Source organism: Pseudonaja textilis, chromosome 1 (assembly GCF_049901715.1).
Source record: "Pseudonaja textilis isolate UNSWEBS1 chromosome 1, rPseTex1.2, whole genome shotgun sequence".
In the NCBI taxonomy this organism is placed as follows: domain Eukaryota; kingdom Metazoa; phylum Chordata; class Lepidosauria; order Squamata; family Elapidae; genus Pseudonaja; species Pseudonaja textilis.
In genome coordinates, this window is record NC_141990.1 from 218,610,625 (window position 1) to 218,630,484 (window position 19,860).

At 39.8% G+C, this 19,860-nt stretch overlaps 1 protein-coding gene across 2 annotated transcripts in view; it reads right to left on the reverse strand.

Moving 5' to 3' along the window:
• Positions 1 to 1,666: 1,666 nt before the first annotated feature.
• The window catches only part of MARCHF4 (membrane associated ring-CH-type finger 4), a 144,424-nt gene continuing 126,230 nt past the window's right edge, over positions 1,667 to 19,860 (reverse strand). For both annotated transcript variants that reach the window (XM_026707992.2, XM_087920515.1), the window contains exon 4: positions 1,667 to 2,826. In XM_026707992.2, the coding sequence (XP_026563777.1) occupies positions 2,465 to 2,826 (362 nt within the window). In that variant the 3' untranslated portion in view covers positions 1,667 to 2,464. The remainder of the gene's footprint in view (positions 2,827 to 19,860) is intronic.

Genomic DNA, 19,860 nt, shown 5'->3' on the forward strand with positions numbered 1-19,860 from the left:
GGCCATATGATTTACATTCGGATGCTTGACCACCGATTCACATTTATGACATTTGCAGTGTCCCAGCGTGTCATGTGATTTCCCATCTGCAACCTTCTGACAAGCGAAGTCAATGGGGAAAACCTGATTCACTTAACAAGCTCGTTACTAATTTAACATCTGCAGTGATTCATTTAACAAATGTGGCAAGAAAAGTCAAAAAATGGGGCAAAACTCAGCAAATTTCTCACTTAGCAAGATAAATTTGAGGCTCAATTGTGGTTGTACGTGGACGACTACCTGTGGTTTCTTTGGACCAAAGGATGAGAACTGGCAACCTTAGGACCTAAGTCCTGGTGTTATTTCCTGATTTGAGCAGCAGGTAAACAAGACAGACTTTTAGATGTCTTTCAACTGTGTGATTTTGTAAGCAGCCTTGCCATTGCTGTCATGCTTAAATGATATTGCACTGGTCCCTGCGAAAGAGGTCAGCTTAGAATGGATAATCTTTAATATCCTTTGCCCTCTATTTCGCACGGACTATCCTTATGGGCAACGAAAGAATGCCACATCCTATTAAAATCTATCCAGTTCAATTCATTCTCTTCAGAAGTGTTAACCAGCCTTTTTTTTCCCCTGTCAGTATTGCAATCTAAACTGGCTCTAAGGCAATATTAAAGGGATTCCTCAGGCCAAACTCTACAGTTATGTTCTTTATTGGGGGGAGGAGAGGTTGAGAAACATAAATATTGAGTTTTCCAAGTCACAAGCTACTATATGTCCAAGTGTTCACATGTTTACTTCGATGGAACTGCCAACCTAATGAATCAACTTGGGTGTATTACGTATATATATACATATACATGTATATGTGTACATGTACACAGACACATACACACACATATATACATACAGACATACATAGATGGTATATACTTATCATAATTCAAGGCAGCTTGTAGTGGCACTTGTGAAAGTACATATAGAAAAATGAGTATCTTGATCAATTTACTCAGGAGATAACTGTCAATATACGTCATTGATATCAGTTTAAATAGGATGGCTTCCCTAGAACAGTCTGGCAACTGTATCTTAGTGAGAGTTATGAGAAGGCGCTTAGGAAACTCTGACTTAGTTCATAGAACCTCGATCCTAGGCTATATGCCATGATTTTTAGCTATGGCTGGTGGAACAGGACATTATGGCCTAATCTGCACATAGAGTAAGCCGTGTTTCTCAACCTTGGCTATTTGAAGGCTGGCAGATAGCTTTGAGAATTCTGGGAGTTGAAGTCCATACAACTTCAAGTTGCTAAAGTTGAGAAACACTGCATCAGGCCATTGTGTGTGTTCATACATAACCTTACGTTGAAGACAAACAAGCTGAATGCAATGAATAAATCTATCTTAAATTAATTTGTCAGTGCAATCCTGAGCATGTTTACTTAGAAACCCCTATAGGCCAGAAAACAGGGGGCTACTGTGGGTGCTTAAGCCCACAGGGTAGATTAATCAGAACTCCAGTTTCTCTTAAGTACACTATTTTTGATGAATGATTAAATGGAGAAGATTACAAAATAACTTAAATGGCTGCAGACTGAAAGCCAGGTAGATTTCCCTTTTAAAAACAAAAACAAAGAAAAAAACCAAGACAATCATAAAACCAAGACAAAAAAACCAAGACTACTCACACAGCCAAAAAATGAATTGGCTTTGCAGAAAATGGTTGAAAGGTCAAGTAGAAAATCTGATAGGGGAAAAGCCCACTTTGACAAATTTCTAAATCAAATGTCCATGATGAAGCATTCATCTGTATCTTGTGCTTTGTCAGTTGTTTACATGTTTGTGGTTCAAGTGGAGAATTCCCACCCCTTCTCCTCACACCCCTTCAAAGGGCGCTGCTAGCTGATTCTATTTGAAGAGGAAAATAGAACCAGCAGGGCTATGTGCTATGTGATAAAAGCCTGGGCAACATTATTCACTTTTATAAAACAAGAGCAATCAATGAATTGCAATTTCAGTTTGAACATCCTGCGGCACACAAGTTGGCATATGCCACAAATAATTTCTGTATTTGAATACTTAAACCTCTGGTTAATACATTTAAAAAAACATACCCAGACATACCCTCTTTCTGTCTTCCTATATGCATGTGTTTGGGTGTACAATTCTTTAAAATCTTACTTATTCCACTGTATACATGACAAATTAAATCTTTCCACTTCCCCATGTCCCCGTTTTTTGAGGACTTGGTCTTAGTTCACTGTTTGCAGTATATATTGCACTTCGTTTCACAGCCAAACTTTTAACCTCTTTTTGTGGTGAGCGGCTGGTCTGCCTTGCCTCCTCTTGGCTGGGGAAAGGCCTCTTGTGCTCCTTGTGCCACTTCAGAAGATGGCATGGGGAGAGGGCAGAGAGCCCACATGCCCCTTGCTTTTGAGTTCCTTTCCCACTCGGTTGCATTAAGGCCTCCTAAATACTTCAGCTTAGACTGTTGTGACTCTCATGACAAGCTCTCTGTTTGTGCTAGAATGGCTTCTCTGTTCGTTAGGCCTCAGATGGCTGAGTATATGCAAGATGGTATAAGCACAGTGATGATCAGACAAAGTACCCGTGGCATGGCCAGCTCCTCGGGCAACACTGTCTTCCGCAGCGGAGTTGCTGGCTGTGCCATTAGTGGAGGATGAATGGTTGATCTGAGAGGAGTTTCGTTGATTGCTCCTAGACCCTGATTTTTGATCCTCCAAATCCTTAGTTTTGTCATAGTTCAGAACTTTCCACTGTTGATTGACTGCTTGCCACCTTTTAAAAATCCGGTAAACCGAGGGTCCTTCGTGTATTATCAGACCTGCAGGATAAAGAGTATATGGGTTAGTAAAGAAAGACAAAGGAAGAAGGCTCAGAATCTACTGCCTTTCTCACTGGCTGTTTTCCCCCCAGCATGCACAGCCTGGGGCACAGCCTCAAGTTCTCCAACTTGAGCACCCTCCAAAAGCTTTTAATTCCACAAATTCTTAGAAATGGCTTTTCTGGACAGAATAGAAGTCCAAAGTTTGGGCAGGTGTTGAGATAGGGGAAGCTGTGCTTAGGAGCTTCTCAGACCATAAATTTCCCAATGTCATTATTTGGTTAATGTCTGTTGCATAAGTGCTTCCCAAAGGAAGCTTCCTAATGCTCACAATCAAAAGGCATTCAGCAGGAAAAGATGCATTGCTCTCTGGGGGAAAAGGAACAAGAAGGAATGGGTGTGGCAAAACACAGTAGGGTTACATATAATAGACAATATCATCTTTCTTCTATATAATTTCATGAATGAGGTGGAGTGGCTTCCAGCACTTCCTTGCCTGGAAGCAACCAAAGTCTTAATTCTTTGTATTAAAATAGTGAAAGCATACTGCAGAACCTTGAAAGCATATTAATTGCCTAACTGCCCTGATAAAGTTCCCTCTATATTATCATTTTCTTCTTCTTCATCCAACAAAATATCTCCTGGCATTCTAAGTAAAGCATGTGTTCTCCAACATTCAGTATTCAAAAGAACAATGTTTCTACATAAAGGGAACCCAGTTTATATTAAATTCAGCCATCACTTTTTGCAGCTATAATGGTAATTCCAAAAGAATGTGGGCCAAGAGAAGGACACACTTGCTCCAATTTCTAAAAATATTGCTTTTATCCTTCACCAAGTTACAGATTACAGCTCTTGCTGGCTTTCTTCAGAGAAATATATGGGTTACAAACAGGGGTGGGATCTGACCGGTCTAATTACCAGTTTGGTGATTTAGGATTGGTGTGCACACATCTGAATCATTGTCAGCTTGGTGCCTGGACAGCTGAGCAGCGCTGCACATGAGTGCGCAGGGGTTGAAAAAGCACTTTTTTCCTGCTTTTTCAACCTCAGCTGTGCTGCGCAATGCAGCTGAGGTTGAAAAGGCAGGAAATAAAGGTCAGGTAAGAGCCCGGGCAGGCGGGTGGGCCAAAACAGCAGCAGACATAGAACCAGTTCTATGTCTGCTGCTCTTCAGAACTACCGGTTCTACAGAGCTGGACAGAATCCCACCTCTGCTTGCAAGCCTTAAAGACTTAAATTGATTTTCATTCCATAGTCCCTATGTGAGTATACAATATACAAAATAAATCTTTTCAGAAATATTGTTCTAGATCATATTACTATTTTACTACCCAGCTATTTTTTAAAAAGTTGGTCATGAAACACCTCTTTGCTGCATAGTTATATACAAGAGAAGTGATACAACAATGATGTCATAATCCAAGCTCCATGACATACATATTTGTAGAATGCAAGTCTAAAAAGCTGGTGTTTGTGATGACATGCGTATATTTTATCGTGTTTTAGCTATCTTGATTTATAGAGAATGTGCTTTGGTAAAATGTACATAAAGGCTTAACTAGCCTGAACTAGAACTGGGAGAATGGATTAAGAAAGAAGAGAGAAAAAACTATTGTTCAACAGAGTAAACATACTCAACAGGTCCTCTGGAATAAATGAGAGACTAAATGTAATACCTCCCTGTACATATCTAAGGTACTAAGGTAATGAGAAAGAACTAATAGGAGAGGTCAGGAAGTGATCTCAATATGAAAATTATATTACACTGCAGAGGTGGTAATGACATTTTACATTATATTTATAAATGTCCAGCATAAACTGAGAAGGGATTATGCCACTTATGATCAAATAAACTTGATTTTGCTTATGGTTAATTTGAAGAGTTTAGATATTCATCACTGGACTGAGACTTCCGGTTTGCAGGGCTTCAGCGGCAGGCAGGAATCCACAATCGTGCACGGTTTCTGCCTGGGCTCGCCGCTGGTGCGTCCCAAGCCATTTGGCTTCGGGGCTAAGCCACCCTGTAGAGGTGGCAAAGAGCGGGGAGATCCCAGCAGGGTCAAGGGAAGCCGCATCTTTCCTCCCCAGCTGGCTAAACTCCCTTTCCCGAAGGCGGTAAGAGCAGCAGTCAGAAATGGCCACCTCAAAGAAGCACTCATCCGGAAAAGAAAGTGCAGGAGGAAGTTAAGAAGTGAAAGTTTGGCTGACCGGGATAAGAAGCAACAACTAGGGCATCCTGGAATTTAAATTTTAGAAAAAGAAACATCGGTCCCAAAGAAGATTCGGAAGCAGCGAATGAAAGTGAAAAGGGAAAGTTTTTTTTTCTTTCACTCTCTTTCCTTATGTTGACAGTGAACAGAGATGAATGAGAAATTGGAAAATCCTGCTTTGGCATCAATAGGTAATTAAATTGGATAATTAAATGTCAAGGGGATAATAAGGATTTCTGAACACTAAAAAAACCTTTTTTTTCTTTGCTGTAAGTGGGAAGAGGTAAAGAATAAGACCAGGATTTGGAAGGAGGAGACTGCCTGAATTTAAAAGAATTTGATTAAATCCTAACAAGACTTCTAAAAGATACATTTTAACTGGAACTTTGTAACTAAACAGTAACCCCAGGAAGAGAAAGTGAAAAAAGAAAAAAGTGTTAAAAGAAACAGCTTGTGTATTTGGATTGCTTGGTGACTTTGGGACTTTTGGAAATTATATTTGAATGACTAAAAACACTTGGGTGGTTGTTTGGAAAATTTTTTTACAATGGCATCACTTGTGGATGAACTGCAAATGGGATTCAAAAAATACAAAGAAGAGGAACAAGAAGGGAAGGGCTCTTTTGGCTCTGTTTTTCAATTCTTAGAAATGGCGATCTGTACCTACGAGAAACTACAAGAAAAGACTGCGCAACAAGAAGATTGGGACTAAGAAGAAGCCATCTTTAATGAACAAGTAACTTTACTTAGGGAAGAAAAGGGAAAGGGGAAAAAGAAAATGGAGTCTTTAAGATCTAAAAAAACAACCCAAAAAGGGAAAAATAAGGTTAAAAATGGATATAATGTTAGAAAGCAACAGAAAAGGGGAACACGGAAGAGGGAAATGGAGGTGGAGAGACAAGGGGGTAAAAAGGGCAGAGAGAAGAAGCAAGGGAGGAAGGAAGGGAAGAGAAGCTACAAAGGTGTGGAGCAAGATGTAAAGAAACGGGACTTATTTAGAGATAATGGGTAAAAATTTAACTGAAAAAGTGATTCTGCAAAGGTACATAAGATTGTATTGTTATATTTGTATTAGAAATAATGTTAGAAAATTGGAACAACGTATGATTACAAAGTGGGATAAAATACTTAGTGTAATTCAGTGAAACTTTTGTGAACAAAAGAAATGAAATGAAATAAACGAGGCAATTGAATTAGGAAGGAATGGGAACATTTTAATGACACAATGTTTTAAAATACAAGTGAAGTGTGTGTGTGTGTGGGGGGAAATAACTATGGAAAGTTTATAAGTGTTCCCATAGAAGTATGATACTTGTTTGAAAAGTAATGTATAAAATGTTTAAGATTTAAATGAATATTAATATTAACGATAGATTTGAATTGGTATGGATTATTGTTTTAATTATATTATATATTTATAATTTTTTCTCTTTTTAAAATATAGTGTGTAACTTTAGAGTGTACTAAGCAGAATCCAAATGGAAGTTACGGATTATACTAAGTGTTATAAATTTAGGGGAAAGATATAAAGGCGTCATACTCCAATCAGTGATTACAGGAGAAATTTTATTTAATGAAAAAAGGTAATAGACAGCTGGAAACAGGACAGACAAAGAATATAAGTATAATGATCTGAATTGAGACGAAATAAAATAAAATTAAGAAAGTTAAAAGAGGGGAGAAGCTATATAGAAAATGTAGAATGGTAATAAGATATGGAATGGTATATAAAATGAGCATGAATTTGAATTTGTATCTGTACGAAGAGATGTAACCCAGGATCAAGCTGCTTTCAAAAAAGATGTTTTATGTTTTTATGTTTTGTTTGTTTATGTTTGTTTTTAAAAACCAATAAAATTTGTTTTTTAAAAAAGATATTCATCACTGGACTAATGTCCCCCTCCAAAAAGATTTTCCCCCTCAGAATATAATTCCTCAGGTCAGATTATGATTGCATGTTGTTTTGTTTTAACAAATTCCAATGTTGTTATATCTACATTCTTAACTTCCATCTCTTTCCTTTGGAATACAGGATGATTATATAACTAACAGACAGAATTACGCTTTCTCTGTGTGTAGAAACAATAGTAGATTTCTTCCCAAATTCAGGGTCTGTAAATAACCTAAACAATATATAGTCAAATATGTCTAAAATCAAATTTTGTGTATTTACTCAAACAGAAGCCCTCATGATGTGCCGGATTACCTTAAGGTGTGGAAAGTTGCAGTCCAATCTTTCTGGTGCTGAATATTTCCACATCAAAAATCAGGAAACTCTACAGTCTATATTTATTTATTGTTTGTTTGTTTATTGTATTTATTTACAATATAATAGAAATAAGAATAAACATAAGTTTAAATACATGAAATAGGAACTAATAATTGGGGACAATAGGACAGACACGGTAGGCACAATTGTGCACTTATGCATACCCCTTACAGACCTCTTAGGAATGGGGTGAAGTCAATAGAGGTTAGTTTGAGGGTAAAGGAGTGGGGGTATGGGCATGTGACAACAGAATCAGATAATGTGTTCCAGACATTGACCACTCTGTTGCTGAAATTGTACTTCCTGCAATCAAGTTTGGAGTGGTTTGCATTCAGTTTATATCTGTTTTGTGCTCTTGTGTTGCTGTGGTTAAAGCTGAAATATTCATTAACTGGTAAGACATTGTAACATGATTTTATGTACTATGCTTAAGTCCAATCTTAGCTGACGTAGTTCAAGGTTGTCTAAGCCTAGAATCTCAAATCTGGTGGTGTATGGTATTCTGTTGCGAACAGAGGAGTGTAGTACTCTTCTTGTAAAATATTTCTGGACTTGCTAAGTTGTATTAATGTCTGATATACAGTGAGGATTCCAGACAAAGGAAACAAAATAAACAAAGTTTGCTGGGATTTGCTGGGACTAACTGAACTCGTGGCAAGCAGCACCCAAAGGAATAGTAGCAGCGGTCATTCTAAGAAGCAATAATAACCTTAATTCCTTCTGGTGTTCAACTACCAAAACTTTACAAGTAATGTCACTTTAACTCCTTTTACACAACTTCAGGAGGCTGTGGCCATATATACTATGTGCTACTCCTATACTTTCAATTTCATCTTTAGTTCCAGTTCACAGCTGGTTATGCACATCATTATGTGCAAACAACTCAAAACACTTTCAGAGATGCACGGTGGTAGGGCTTGAACAAAACAGAGAACTTGTTAGCTGTTTTGGATTTCTAAAGGTTATAAAGCAGTGCCTGCTCTGAATGGTCACTCAGTTTATGTAAGCTTCATATCTACAGGAAAGCGATTCTGCAAAAGACAGATGTATTATTTCAATAGTGTTTCCATTAAGAGAAACAACATACCAGTTGCTAAATACATCAGGCATTGTGTATTCCAGATAAGGAATATAAGCCATAATTCACAAAGACCTGTGATATCATCTATCCATTTCCCGTTCTGCTGAATAGATCCAACACAGTGGTGGGATTCAAATTTTTTTTACCACCAGTTTGATGGGCGTGGCTTGGTGGGTGTGCTTTGTGCATGTGCACACACTTTGCGTAGGCGCAGAGGCATTTGTGCAAGTGCAGAGGCGTTCCAACTCACCTCCTGCAAGCCTGCACTCTCCCAGTCACTTCAGCAGATGCCATGAGGCACTCTGCTGTGCCGCGCAAAGCAGCTGCACTTCAAAAGCAGGGAATAAAGGGGAGTATGGGAGCCCAGATGGGCCCAACAACAGAGTGGTAGAGAGAACCGGTTTGGTCTCCGCCTCTCATCGCCGGTGTTCGACCGAGCCAGTAGAATACCACCACTGATCCTACAGGTATGCATTTTAGCAAACCAGTTGTTCCCAGAATTCAAAAATTAATTTCAGGAGTCAAATACTGATACTGAGGCAAGATTCTATCTTCAAAATTAATGACAGCATTCCTAAAGAACAGTTCAGAGTTTGATAGGAAATTGTGAACTCACTTATTTAAATTCAAATACACATTCTTAAGAATCTGCTTCAGCAGATTATGGGTTAGATATTGAAAGTTCAATTTATTTTATTCCTAAAGCTTATCACAAATATTTTGTTTGTTTCTTTGTTTCACCTTCTAAACAAGCCTATATGAATTTCATGCAATTTATAATACAGCGTTGATGAATGGGTTAGTATATGAACTAAGCGCCTGTTTTCCCAGATAAATCAAGTTTCAAAATATTTACTAAAAGTGCAAAACATAACTTTCTTCTCCTTTGCCAGGATCCAAATTACTTATTGATTTCCTAGCACTCAGCTCAGGAAGCTGTAAAATTAAAAAGGAACAAGCAATGAAGTTGGTAGAAAGATGGAAATAATAATGCCAATCTATTTGAACTGTAAAAGATGAAGATTTAGTAAGGACATCTATCAGTTTAACAGTCATTAGCAAGAAGTTCCAGGATTACATCAAAATAAGCAGCTTTAGCAAAACAGGGCTCAGATTTCACCAAGTTAATTGCGGCTTTTAATACTGAAATTGCATCCAGGTCTTTTATTTTTTGCTTCAGTTATAAATATCCAACTCCATCTCTATCATCTCCATTATTTCTATCTATCAGCCAGATTTTGCAAATGGTCTTTGACTTACAACCATTAATTCAGCAACTGTTTGAAATTATGGTGGCACTGAATAGACTCATGGCCAGTTCCCCAAATTATAGCTGTCGCAGCATCCCTGCTGTCATGTGAACAAAATTTGGGCCCTTGGCAGCCTACTTACACTTACTCACAATCGCAGGATTGCTTCCACTCTTACCTCTGCCTACCTCCTCTTCGTCTGTGCCCTTCTGCCCCCCGCAATCTGCAGCCCCTGCCCCCCTAGCTGACTTTCACCATTTTCTTGCCCCCCTTTCTGACCAAGCATGAGGCAGCTGCTGGCCACATGAAGCTTTCTTTTACAAGGTTACACCTGGTGGTTTCCTCACAGGACCTCACAGAGTTTCCTCACGGAGGGCCAGGGCGAGTGTGCTTCATCAGCAGTGGGAGCAAGAAGAAGACAACAGTCAATGTGGGCAGCAAAAGTCTTGGAGTGCAGGGTGGGGAAAGCAACTGTGGCTGGGAATAGAGTGAGGCACTTCCCAGATACTGTGGCTTTGGGCTGTTGGAGCTTCTTGGGGCATGGCAGCTTTGCACTATGATGCAGGGCTGTGATGGGGCAGCTGAAGCTTTGAGGGGCAGCTGCAACATTGTGCTGTGCTATGGCTCAAGAGCTTCTTTCAGCCCCAGACTCACCAGGCAGCCTCTGAGCTGCAGCATGGCTAGAAGCCCCAAAGCAGTGTGTTTCTAAGACCTTTTTACTGCCCCAGAAGGCAAGGCGCAGGGTGGTCAAAAGGGCAGAGGTGGTGAGGAAATAGGCAATTGCAGGGAGTTGAAGAGGAGGCAGTCCCTTACTTTGGAAGAACTGAGGCTGAAGGCTGGGAGGGATGAAACTTGGATTGGGGCAGGTTTCTCACCAAACAACCATTGCTATTCACCCAGTGGCAGCAAGAGGGAATGTCCAGATTGCCATTGCTAAGCAATGTGGTCAGATGACATCACATTTTGCATCACATAGCAATGGAAATTCTGGTTTTCACTGTAGTCATAAGACAAAGACTATCTCTTTACATTTACCTCTATCATCTCTTTATCTCTACCTCCACTTTTATCATCCTCTACCTCTATCATTTCTTTATCTCTATCTCCAGTGGTGGAATTCATTTTTTTTTTTTACTACTGGTTCTGTGGGCGTGGCTTGGTGTGTGTTGCAGGGGAAGGATACTGTAAAATCTCCAGTCAGAGGTGGTATTTGCTGGTTCTCTGAAGTACTCAAAATTTCCGCTACCGGTTCCCCAGAACTGGTCAGAACCTGCTGAATACCACCTCTGTCTATCTCTACCTCTACCATATCTTTATCTTTACCTCTATCTCTACCTCTGTCTCTGTTCTATCATCTATCTCCCTAAATTCAAGTTAACTCTCATATGACCTAGGAAGTGGCAACAGAAGGGAAATGATTCACCATTATTGGATATTATTTAACTTCCTACATTAAATTATAGCTCCAGGGTGCCCAGGTGGTCTCCCACTGAAGCCCAAAGCAAATGTGACCCTGTGAAAGTCATCCCAGCTGTCCAGCTATAGCCAAGAGGCACCAATGTCTGAGAGCAGCAATACAGAAAATGCTGGAAGTGACAACTGTGAGGATATCATTTCATACTGGACAGGGGAAGGCAATAGTGAAACACTCCTGTATTTTATTTTTAAGCACATGGTTAGCAATATAAAGTGATTGATGACATAGTGACAGATTAAGAGTTGCTGAGGTTGGATAGCAATCAGCATGCTTCTGAGGAGCAGCTGAAGATCTTTTGGAGTACTAACACTATTTATGAGGCAGATAAATTAAAGCCTTCTGGATGCCTAGTCATCAATATTGCCATGCAGGAAAAGAATATTCAGAGAAAGAATTAGAGTGGAAATATGGAACAGAGAAGGTATGAGCACTGGAAAGCTCAAGACAGAAAAAAGATGAAAATAATTGACTATAACATTAATCTCTTAGGCATCAGTGAATTTGAATGGATTGGAATTGCACAGTTCCTGTCAGAAGATCACAGGGTTTATTAGTCAGGATATGAAAAATAAAGAAGAATTGGCATTACTTTAATAATCAGGAAAGATACGCCAAATATACTACTTGGGTATAATGCTGTTTAGTAAACTTTGTGGACAACCTTTTAAAATAAGAGTTATTCAAGTTAATGTTCCAGTCACTAATGCAAGAGAAGAGTTGGTTGATGAGTTTTATAAGAGGTTCAAACTGAAATGGATAGAACATGCAAGAAAGATATGCTGCTTATGACTGAAAGCTGGAATGTCAAAGTAGGAATTATTTTTGGTGCCTTCAAGCCAGTTTTGTCTCCTGGGAACTGTCTGGACCAGTCCCAGCAGTTTTCTTGGCAAGATTTCAGTAGTGGTTTGCCCTTGTCTGCTTCCTAGATCTGAGAAAGAGTGATTGGCCTAAGGTTCCCCAGCTGGCTTTGTGCCTAAGGCAGGACTAGAACTCACAGTCTCCTGGCTTCTAGCCTGAACCTTAACCACTACACCTAGTAGCCCTATTAAAGTAGGAAATAGTAAAGAGGAAAATGTAGTTGGACTGTATCACCTGAAAAACAGAAATGAAGCAACACAATGACTTATCAGTTTCTACCATCCAGTGATCTCCTCAGTGATAGCATAGATTTCTATTGACCCAAAAAAGCCTTCATATACAGACACTGATGAAGTATCCAGAGATCAGAATAATTATATTATGGGTAAAAGGAGGTGGAAAAGCTCAACTACAACAAAAAAAGATGTCAACAACAAAGATGTCACAATCAGAGGCCCATAGTGGTACAGATCATGAGCTGCTCATGTGAAAGTTTCAAGAGGAAGAGGAGGAGGAGGATAAAAAGGGAGAAGGAGGAGAAGGAGAAGAATCAGCTTCCAAGAGAGAGCTGGCTAAGGATAGATTTCATGGAGAAAAATCTATCTACATGGGAAAAAAGGAGTTGATGGCACCTAATCAATAAATAATCAACCCAACCAATATGCCAGATTGGAACAAGATGAGCATGGTTTTAAAATTTGAGGAAGAATAATCAATAACTCATGCTGATGACAATATTCTGCTAGCTGAAAATGCAAATCAAGAAACTTGACAATGGAATTCATGTTTGCATCACAATTAAAATGTCAAATGCAAAGCGTCACCCAAAAGAACTCACCATGAGAGAAATTCTGAAAAGGTGAGAATGTTGAACTGGTATTTTATATACTGACAGGAAGGTCACCTATCCAAACATCAGTTGTGCCTAAAAGCTATGGAAACGAACGGGCAGATGGCTTTTGTGTTGGATGAAGGTTATTCAAATACTGATACTTAGCTGGACTTCAGGAAAGCTGGACTTTTTTTTAATGAACCTTTTAAACAGTAAAGCCGATTTGCTTGAAGTCAGATTGCCCTAACCTACCCTTAGCCAATTTAGGCCACCTTAGTTCTTGCGAACACTTCGTTTTACTCGTTCAATTGACAGATATTACAAGCAAGGCATTCAATACACATTAGAAAGAGCCCTTTATCATGTTGTTTACGTATCAGTTATGGAGTTCTCTGCCATGGAGTGTGTTGATCACCAATTGCCTAGGGGCTCCAATCTATAAAGGATGACTCTATCAATGCTCACTGATCATTATGACTAAGTGCAACCTCCAGGGGAATGCTATTGCCTTCACATCTTTCTCTTGCTCATGAATTTCACAGAGACCTTTCACAGTCAAAAATTGGATGCTGGATTAGATGATTCAGTCCAACTCTTTTTATTTTCTTGGAACCATTTCTATATTTCTCAGACTGACTGTTTCTTAAAATGGAAGGCTTTTTCCTAATATTAACCTAGAGGAACATTTCTTAGAGAATTTATTCATTCTTGGCTGACAGTGAATTGAGAAAATAGATAAATACGTCACTGTGGAAACGCAGAAAGTTATATTGGTAGTGATATTTTGATTAAGTGACAATTATGACCAAATTTGAGGAATTATGTGATGAAGTAGTATTTCACATAACCCTGAACTCATAACTGGCATTCAAGTTATTTTTCATTTAAGCAGTGGATTCATTCTTATTTTGGGTGAAGACCACACTTGGCTCAAAGACATTATAACTTGATTCCTATTATTCCTATGTTACAAAATATACGGTCAATTTCTTCCACCCCTTGAATTCTTCTAAAACAATATCACAATATCATTGAAATCTTTTTTTAAAAAATCCCACAATAACTGAATTTGGATTAAATTCAAGGGTAACCTTTGAACTTTGGATGTGGATTTCCTTCTACATAATTCAAAATGGGGCACTTTATTTCAGCATGGATTGAATGGCGTGGTTGGAGTTTATTTTAATAAAGAGGAATTCAGCCCTACCCTTTAAAGCTTATCTGTATTTTTTAAAATAGTCTCCATGGGCATTTTATTATCTTATTTCTCAGACCATTCTACACATATAACACATAAAAGTTAGAAGGGGTCTACACTAAAGTTTTATCACAGGCCTGGACTTTTTAAACAATGCACACTCACCAGCAAGCACTGTTACAACCAAGCCACCATTAATCTTGATCCAGAACCTGAGTTGTAAATGTCGAAAAGGCAGCACTTCCATTAATTACCCTTCACATCAAGCCACAAATGATCAAATGCCACATATCAGTTTTAATTGGCTATCGATCTCTTCTTCTATTCCCTGTGGTCAGAAAGTGATGTCTTTGGGATTTATTGCATGAGTCTGGTTTCACTCAGCAGTGAACAGCCCTCAGATCATCCTTTGCCTGTGATTCCCATCTTGAGACAGATGATTCTTTATTCCAAAATTGAATAGTTCCATGAATGGCAGTGGCTCTCCACATGGGACTCTTTCCCAGACTAGTCTGGAGAAGTTAACAACTGAACCTGGATGGTTTTTTTGCATGTACAATAACATTATTGCTCTGGATTGGCCCTTCCATTAGGTAGAGTGAGGCAACCAACTTAGGCAGTGCAACTCTATAATTCTTCCTCCTAAGTCTGGTTGACCAATAATCTCTCTTTGAGGAAAGGGTAGGCTGCCCATAATTTGAACATTTTTCTGAAGTGCTTTGGATCTTTGAGCCAGCAAAGTACTTCCAAGGAAGCTCGCCTTTTGCCAAGCTTCCATGCAAGGCATGTGGCTGCTTTAAGAGTTGCATTAATTTTAAAGAGACAATTTCTTAAAGCAGAAATCTGAGGGAAAAAAAGGTTGTTTTAATAATGTGCAGAGAGATTCTGTGCCCAGTTTACACAAATCCAAACTTTTTCTCCCCATAAAAAATGCACATTCCTAGGGCAGAGTTGTTCTGCATTCCCTGAAGCAGGGCTGGCTCTAGTCTTAGGCCAAGGAGGCACCAGCATAAGAGTGCCAAATTTTAAGAGGTGACAACATTGAAAAATCTTCCCAAAACCAGCAAGTGAGTCAGCACACCCATGTGAAGGCTAAATGTAATTTTGCAGAATTGTTGCCATATGAAAGCAATGGATGCTGGTTTAATTAAAATTACTTACTGTGCAAGTAGGGAGAAAATGTCTTAAGAAAAGAAAAAAGAAATGCCTGGGGCTGAAAATCATAAGTGTGAGGCTCAAAACCTCAAAGAAAAAAAAATAAACAAGGGTGGGTTTTTTTTTTTGAACTTCCTAATAAAATCAGAAGATGAGTCAAACAATTGGGGGGGCAGAGTATCAACATAAACAGTTTTGGAAGTTCACCTAGTCCTTGTTTTACAACCATTTGTTTAGTGACCATTAAAAGTTACAATGGCACTGAAAAAAATGATTTATGACTGTTTTTCTCATGACTGTTGCAGCATCCCCATGGACACTTGATCAAACTTTGGGGGCTTGACAACTGAATAAAAGAATAACAGAGTTGGAAAAGACCCTGTAGTTCATCTACCCAAGCAGGAGACCCTACACAATTTCTGACAGATGACAGTCCAGTCTCTTCTTGAAAGCTTCCAGTGATGAAGCTCCCACAACTTCTGGTTGATTGCTCTCACTGTCAGAAAGTTTCTTCTTATTTCTAGCTTAAATCTCTCCTTGTTCAGTTTCCATCCATTATTCCTTGTCTGGCCTACAGGCACTTTAGAAAATAGCTTGACCCCTTCCTCTCTGTGGCAGCCCCTCAAATATCGGAACACTGCTGCCATGTCTTCCCTGGTCTTCTCTTCACTAGACTAGCCATGCCCAATTCCTATAACCATTTATCGTATGTTTACACCTCTGGTCCCTCAATCATTTTTGTTGCTCTTATCTGCCCTCTTTCTAGAGTCTCAACATCCTTTTTATAGCGTCGTGACCAAAACTGGATGTAGTATTCTAGATGGGGTCTTACTAAGGCTTTATAGAGTGGTATTTATTTATGACAGTTGCACTGTCCTGGGGTCATGTGATCACCATTTATAACCTCCCCAATCACCTTCTGACATGCAAAGTCAATGGGGGAAGCCAGATTCACTTAACAGCTGAGTGATTCACTTAACTGCAGTGATTCACTTAACAACTGTGGCAAAAAAGGTTGTAAAATGGGCCAAAACTCAGTTAATTACTGTCTTGCTCAGCAATGGAAATGTCAGGGTTAATTGTGGTCTTAAGTCGAAGACTACCTATAACCTATTGGTAGAAACACCCTTTCTCCTTCTCAGGGGTGAAGAAAGGCCTCAGCAGAGGGAGACAAAGAAGTCACAGCACAGTGGAAGCTCTGCCTTTTTTTTGGTATGTGTAACCCTGGCCACACATGTTTTAACACTTTGATTGTGCTGTTTTGGCCACCAGCTTAACTTTTTCATCCTCACCCTCTTGAGGCACTCCTGGTGCTGAAGTGTGTTTCAGTGGCCAGATTATTTACTACCAGCTCTGTGGGTGTGGCTAGGGGAGCGTGGCTAGGTGGGTGTGGCCATGTGACTGGGCGAGCATGGCTTCTTCTTTTTCTTTTTGCAGCACCCCCGCCACCCCGCGCTCTCCTCCTGGGAGGCTGTTTTTTTGCCTCCTGGGCTTCAGGGAAGCCTCCTGGGTGAAGCAGTAAGACAGTGAGGGGGATCCCGGCACAGCTGATCACCAGAACAGCTGATCATCGGGAGGAAAAAATAAAAAGAAATACCGGTTCGACTGAACCGGTAGCTATTTTTTTACTACCAGTTCTGCCAAACGGTTGTTTTTTTCCACCTTTCTTACATTCTTGGCAGTATGCCTAGACTTACTGTCTCCGAAGGAGGTTTTTTTTCCTTTGCTGGTACTTTCTTAAAGGGGAAGGATTGTTTTAATCTTTTTCCACTGCTGTTGGGAGGAAATACTCCTGTTGGAGTTAGCACTTGGAAGAAATAATTGAATAATGAAGCAGAGCTGCCAGAAAGAAGCTTTTAATGACAAGGAACCAAGATGAGTGACATTCAGCAAGGCTCCTTGGCTAGCTAGAAAGATTGACATTCAAACGTGAGTTTACATACCCTTTTTGAGTTTTGGTCTAAAACTGGTGACCATTCAAAGTTACAATGGCACTGAAAAAAGTGACTTATGACCATTTTTCACACTTACGACCATTGCAGCATCCCCACTGTCATGAGAGGCCAGGTGAGGAGAAGCACCCCTTGATGTGAGTATCGTTGAATTGGCCACGCCCACTTTCACATGACCAGCAAGCCACACCCACCAACTAAGCCACGCCCACAGAACTGGTTGTTAAAAAAATTGAATCCGACCCCTGGTTATGTCCCTATAGTTTCCCCAAAATATGGTGTTGGTGGATGGATTGAAAAGCACATTTTATAATTGGAGAGAATATTAATATAAACACAAGCTTTTTTTTTGTTTCCTGGGAAAAGGGGTACATTTGCAAAGCCATGGGCTGCTATCACTCCTCATTCTTATTTTCCTCTTATTTATTTATTTTATTAAATATGTATGCTGCCCATCACACTATCCAAAGCAACTCTGAGCAGCTTACAGTGCACTTCTTATTTTCTACAAATGCTTATAAGACTGAGATTCAATCCGAAGGCAATCATGGAAATAAAAATAATTCCTGAAGTGGCTGTTTTTTTTGCCAGCAGGCTACCTTGCTTTTTAATTAAAACAATCTACAACAATTAAACAATGACAACAACCAAGACTTGAGACATAAGGGTAGCATTCTGCAAAACTGATACCCATTGGGATCTCATCATTAGAAATCTCAAGTCTTCACTGTTCCATGAGTCTATATGAGGAAAGGAATAACATAGAAAAACACAGAATAGCATAGAATAACAAAATTGGAAGGGACCTTGGAGATCTTTGAGTCCAACCCCCTGCTTGAGAGAAGACCCTATACCATTTCAGAAAAATAGTTGTCCAATATCTTTTTTAAAAAACCTCTGGTGATGGAGCATCCGTAACTTCTGAAGGCAAGTCATTCCACTGGTTAATTGTTCTATCCGGAAAATTATCCTTAGTTCTAGATTGCTTCTCTCCTTGTTTAGTTTCCATCCATTGTTGCCTTGTCTTGCCTTCTCGTGCTTTGGAAAATAGGTTGACCCCCTCTTCTTTGTAGCAGCCCCTCAATATTGAAATACTGCTATTATGTCTCCCGTAGTCCTTCTTTTCACTAGATTAGACACATACCTGATTCCTGCAACTGTTCTTCATATGTTTTAGTCTCCAGTCCCCTAATCATATTTGTTGCTCTTTTTTGCACTTTCCAGAATCTCAAGACCATTTTTTTATATATTGTGGTGACCACAACTGGATGAAGTAAGTTGTCTAATCAAAGTAAGTTGTCAATGAGGTTTGCCTCATTTGCTCAACCTGACAACTTATTTAGTTCTATTCTAGTCAGGTCTGTTTAATTGCTTCATTGCCAGAGGCAGGGAATTGTTTCTGAAGGCAGAAAAGTTCTGTCTTCTATTAATCTTCCAGTCTTGTCAACCTAGCTACAGGGTTAATTTATGGTCCAACTCTCAAACACCTTATGCTTTACTGAGTTATGTCACCTTGAGTGCTCTTTCCCCCTTGGGACAGCATGCTTTAGTTCCTGGAAGCATTTCATAAGACCAATAATCCACAGACTGCTTTGCTGTAGAAAGAAGACTAGATTACTGGGTCTATTTGGGAGCTGTAGTTGAAACCCTTCTGCTTCAGATGGCTGGAAAAATAGTGAATCAATGCACCAGTACATCTTTTTTCTTAATAAAGAAAACACAGGGGAAAGAAGGAAGCTAAGGGGGAAAAAGTCATTAAGAATACTGTCAGATTTTGAATCAGCCCCCTTCTACTAGCAAGACAAAAATTAGAGCTATCTGCTATTTGAGCATTCCTCATAAGGAGAGGGGAGGTTTAAAAACACGACAAAGGAACAGAACAGGAAGAAAGTATTATTTGTATCGCTGTTTGTTATCCCTGGCTATACAGTGTATGGATTTTGATTCTTGGTACACATATATTCAATTTAACTTTACATACATACATGTTGCATGGTATATATATCACATAGATCAGGGGTGTCAAACTCAATTTCACTGAGGGCCACATCAGGGTTGTGTTTGATCTTGGGGAGCCAGGATGAATATGTCCAGGTGGGGTGGTTAGCTCGATGTCACTTGTGTTGGGGGCACCTGTGGTGTCCCAAGTGCTCTGCCCGTGAAAATGGACTCCTCAGCTCCGTTTTCGGCTGCAGTGGCCACCCACAATCCTTTGCCAGGGAAAACGGAGTTCAGGAGGTCTGCTTGCAGCCCTCCCAAGCTCCATTTTTCCTGGAAGAGGCAATCCGGGCCAGTCTTTTGCTGTTTCCAGGGTGGCCCTGTGGGCCAGATCTAAGCATCCCACAGGCTGGATCCATCCCCCAGGCCTTGAGTTTGACGCCCCTGAAATAGATGCATTTTATATTTGTGACCAGCAAGACCTGTCCTTAAGGAGGAAAGCAACTGATCATTGAAAGGTAGAGAGCACACAGAAACTACCAGTCCAATGGGAGGGTATGGCTGCTCATAGACTAAATACCTTGCAAGGTGCCACCAGAGTATTTCAGACCAGACTGGAATTTTTAAAAATGGCTTAGAGTTCAGCAGAGAAACCTGTCAGGATTGTGATAGAGAGACAAGCACCATCTGATAGGAGAGCCTTGTGGAGGGATCTTTGTAGATATTCCTCCCAGCCTTTCTGGAAGAGGCCTTGGTCAAATAACCATATGAAGAATGAGAGAACCAACCTAGAACTAAGGTGAAATTTCCT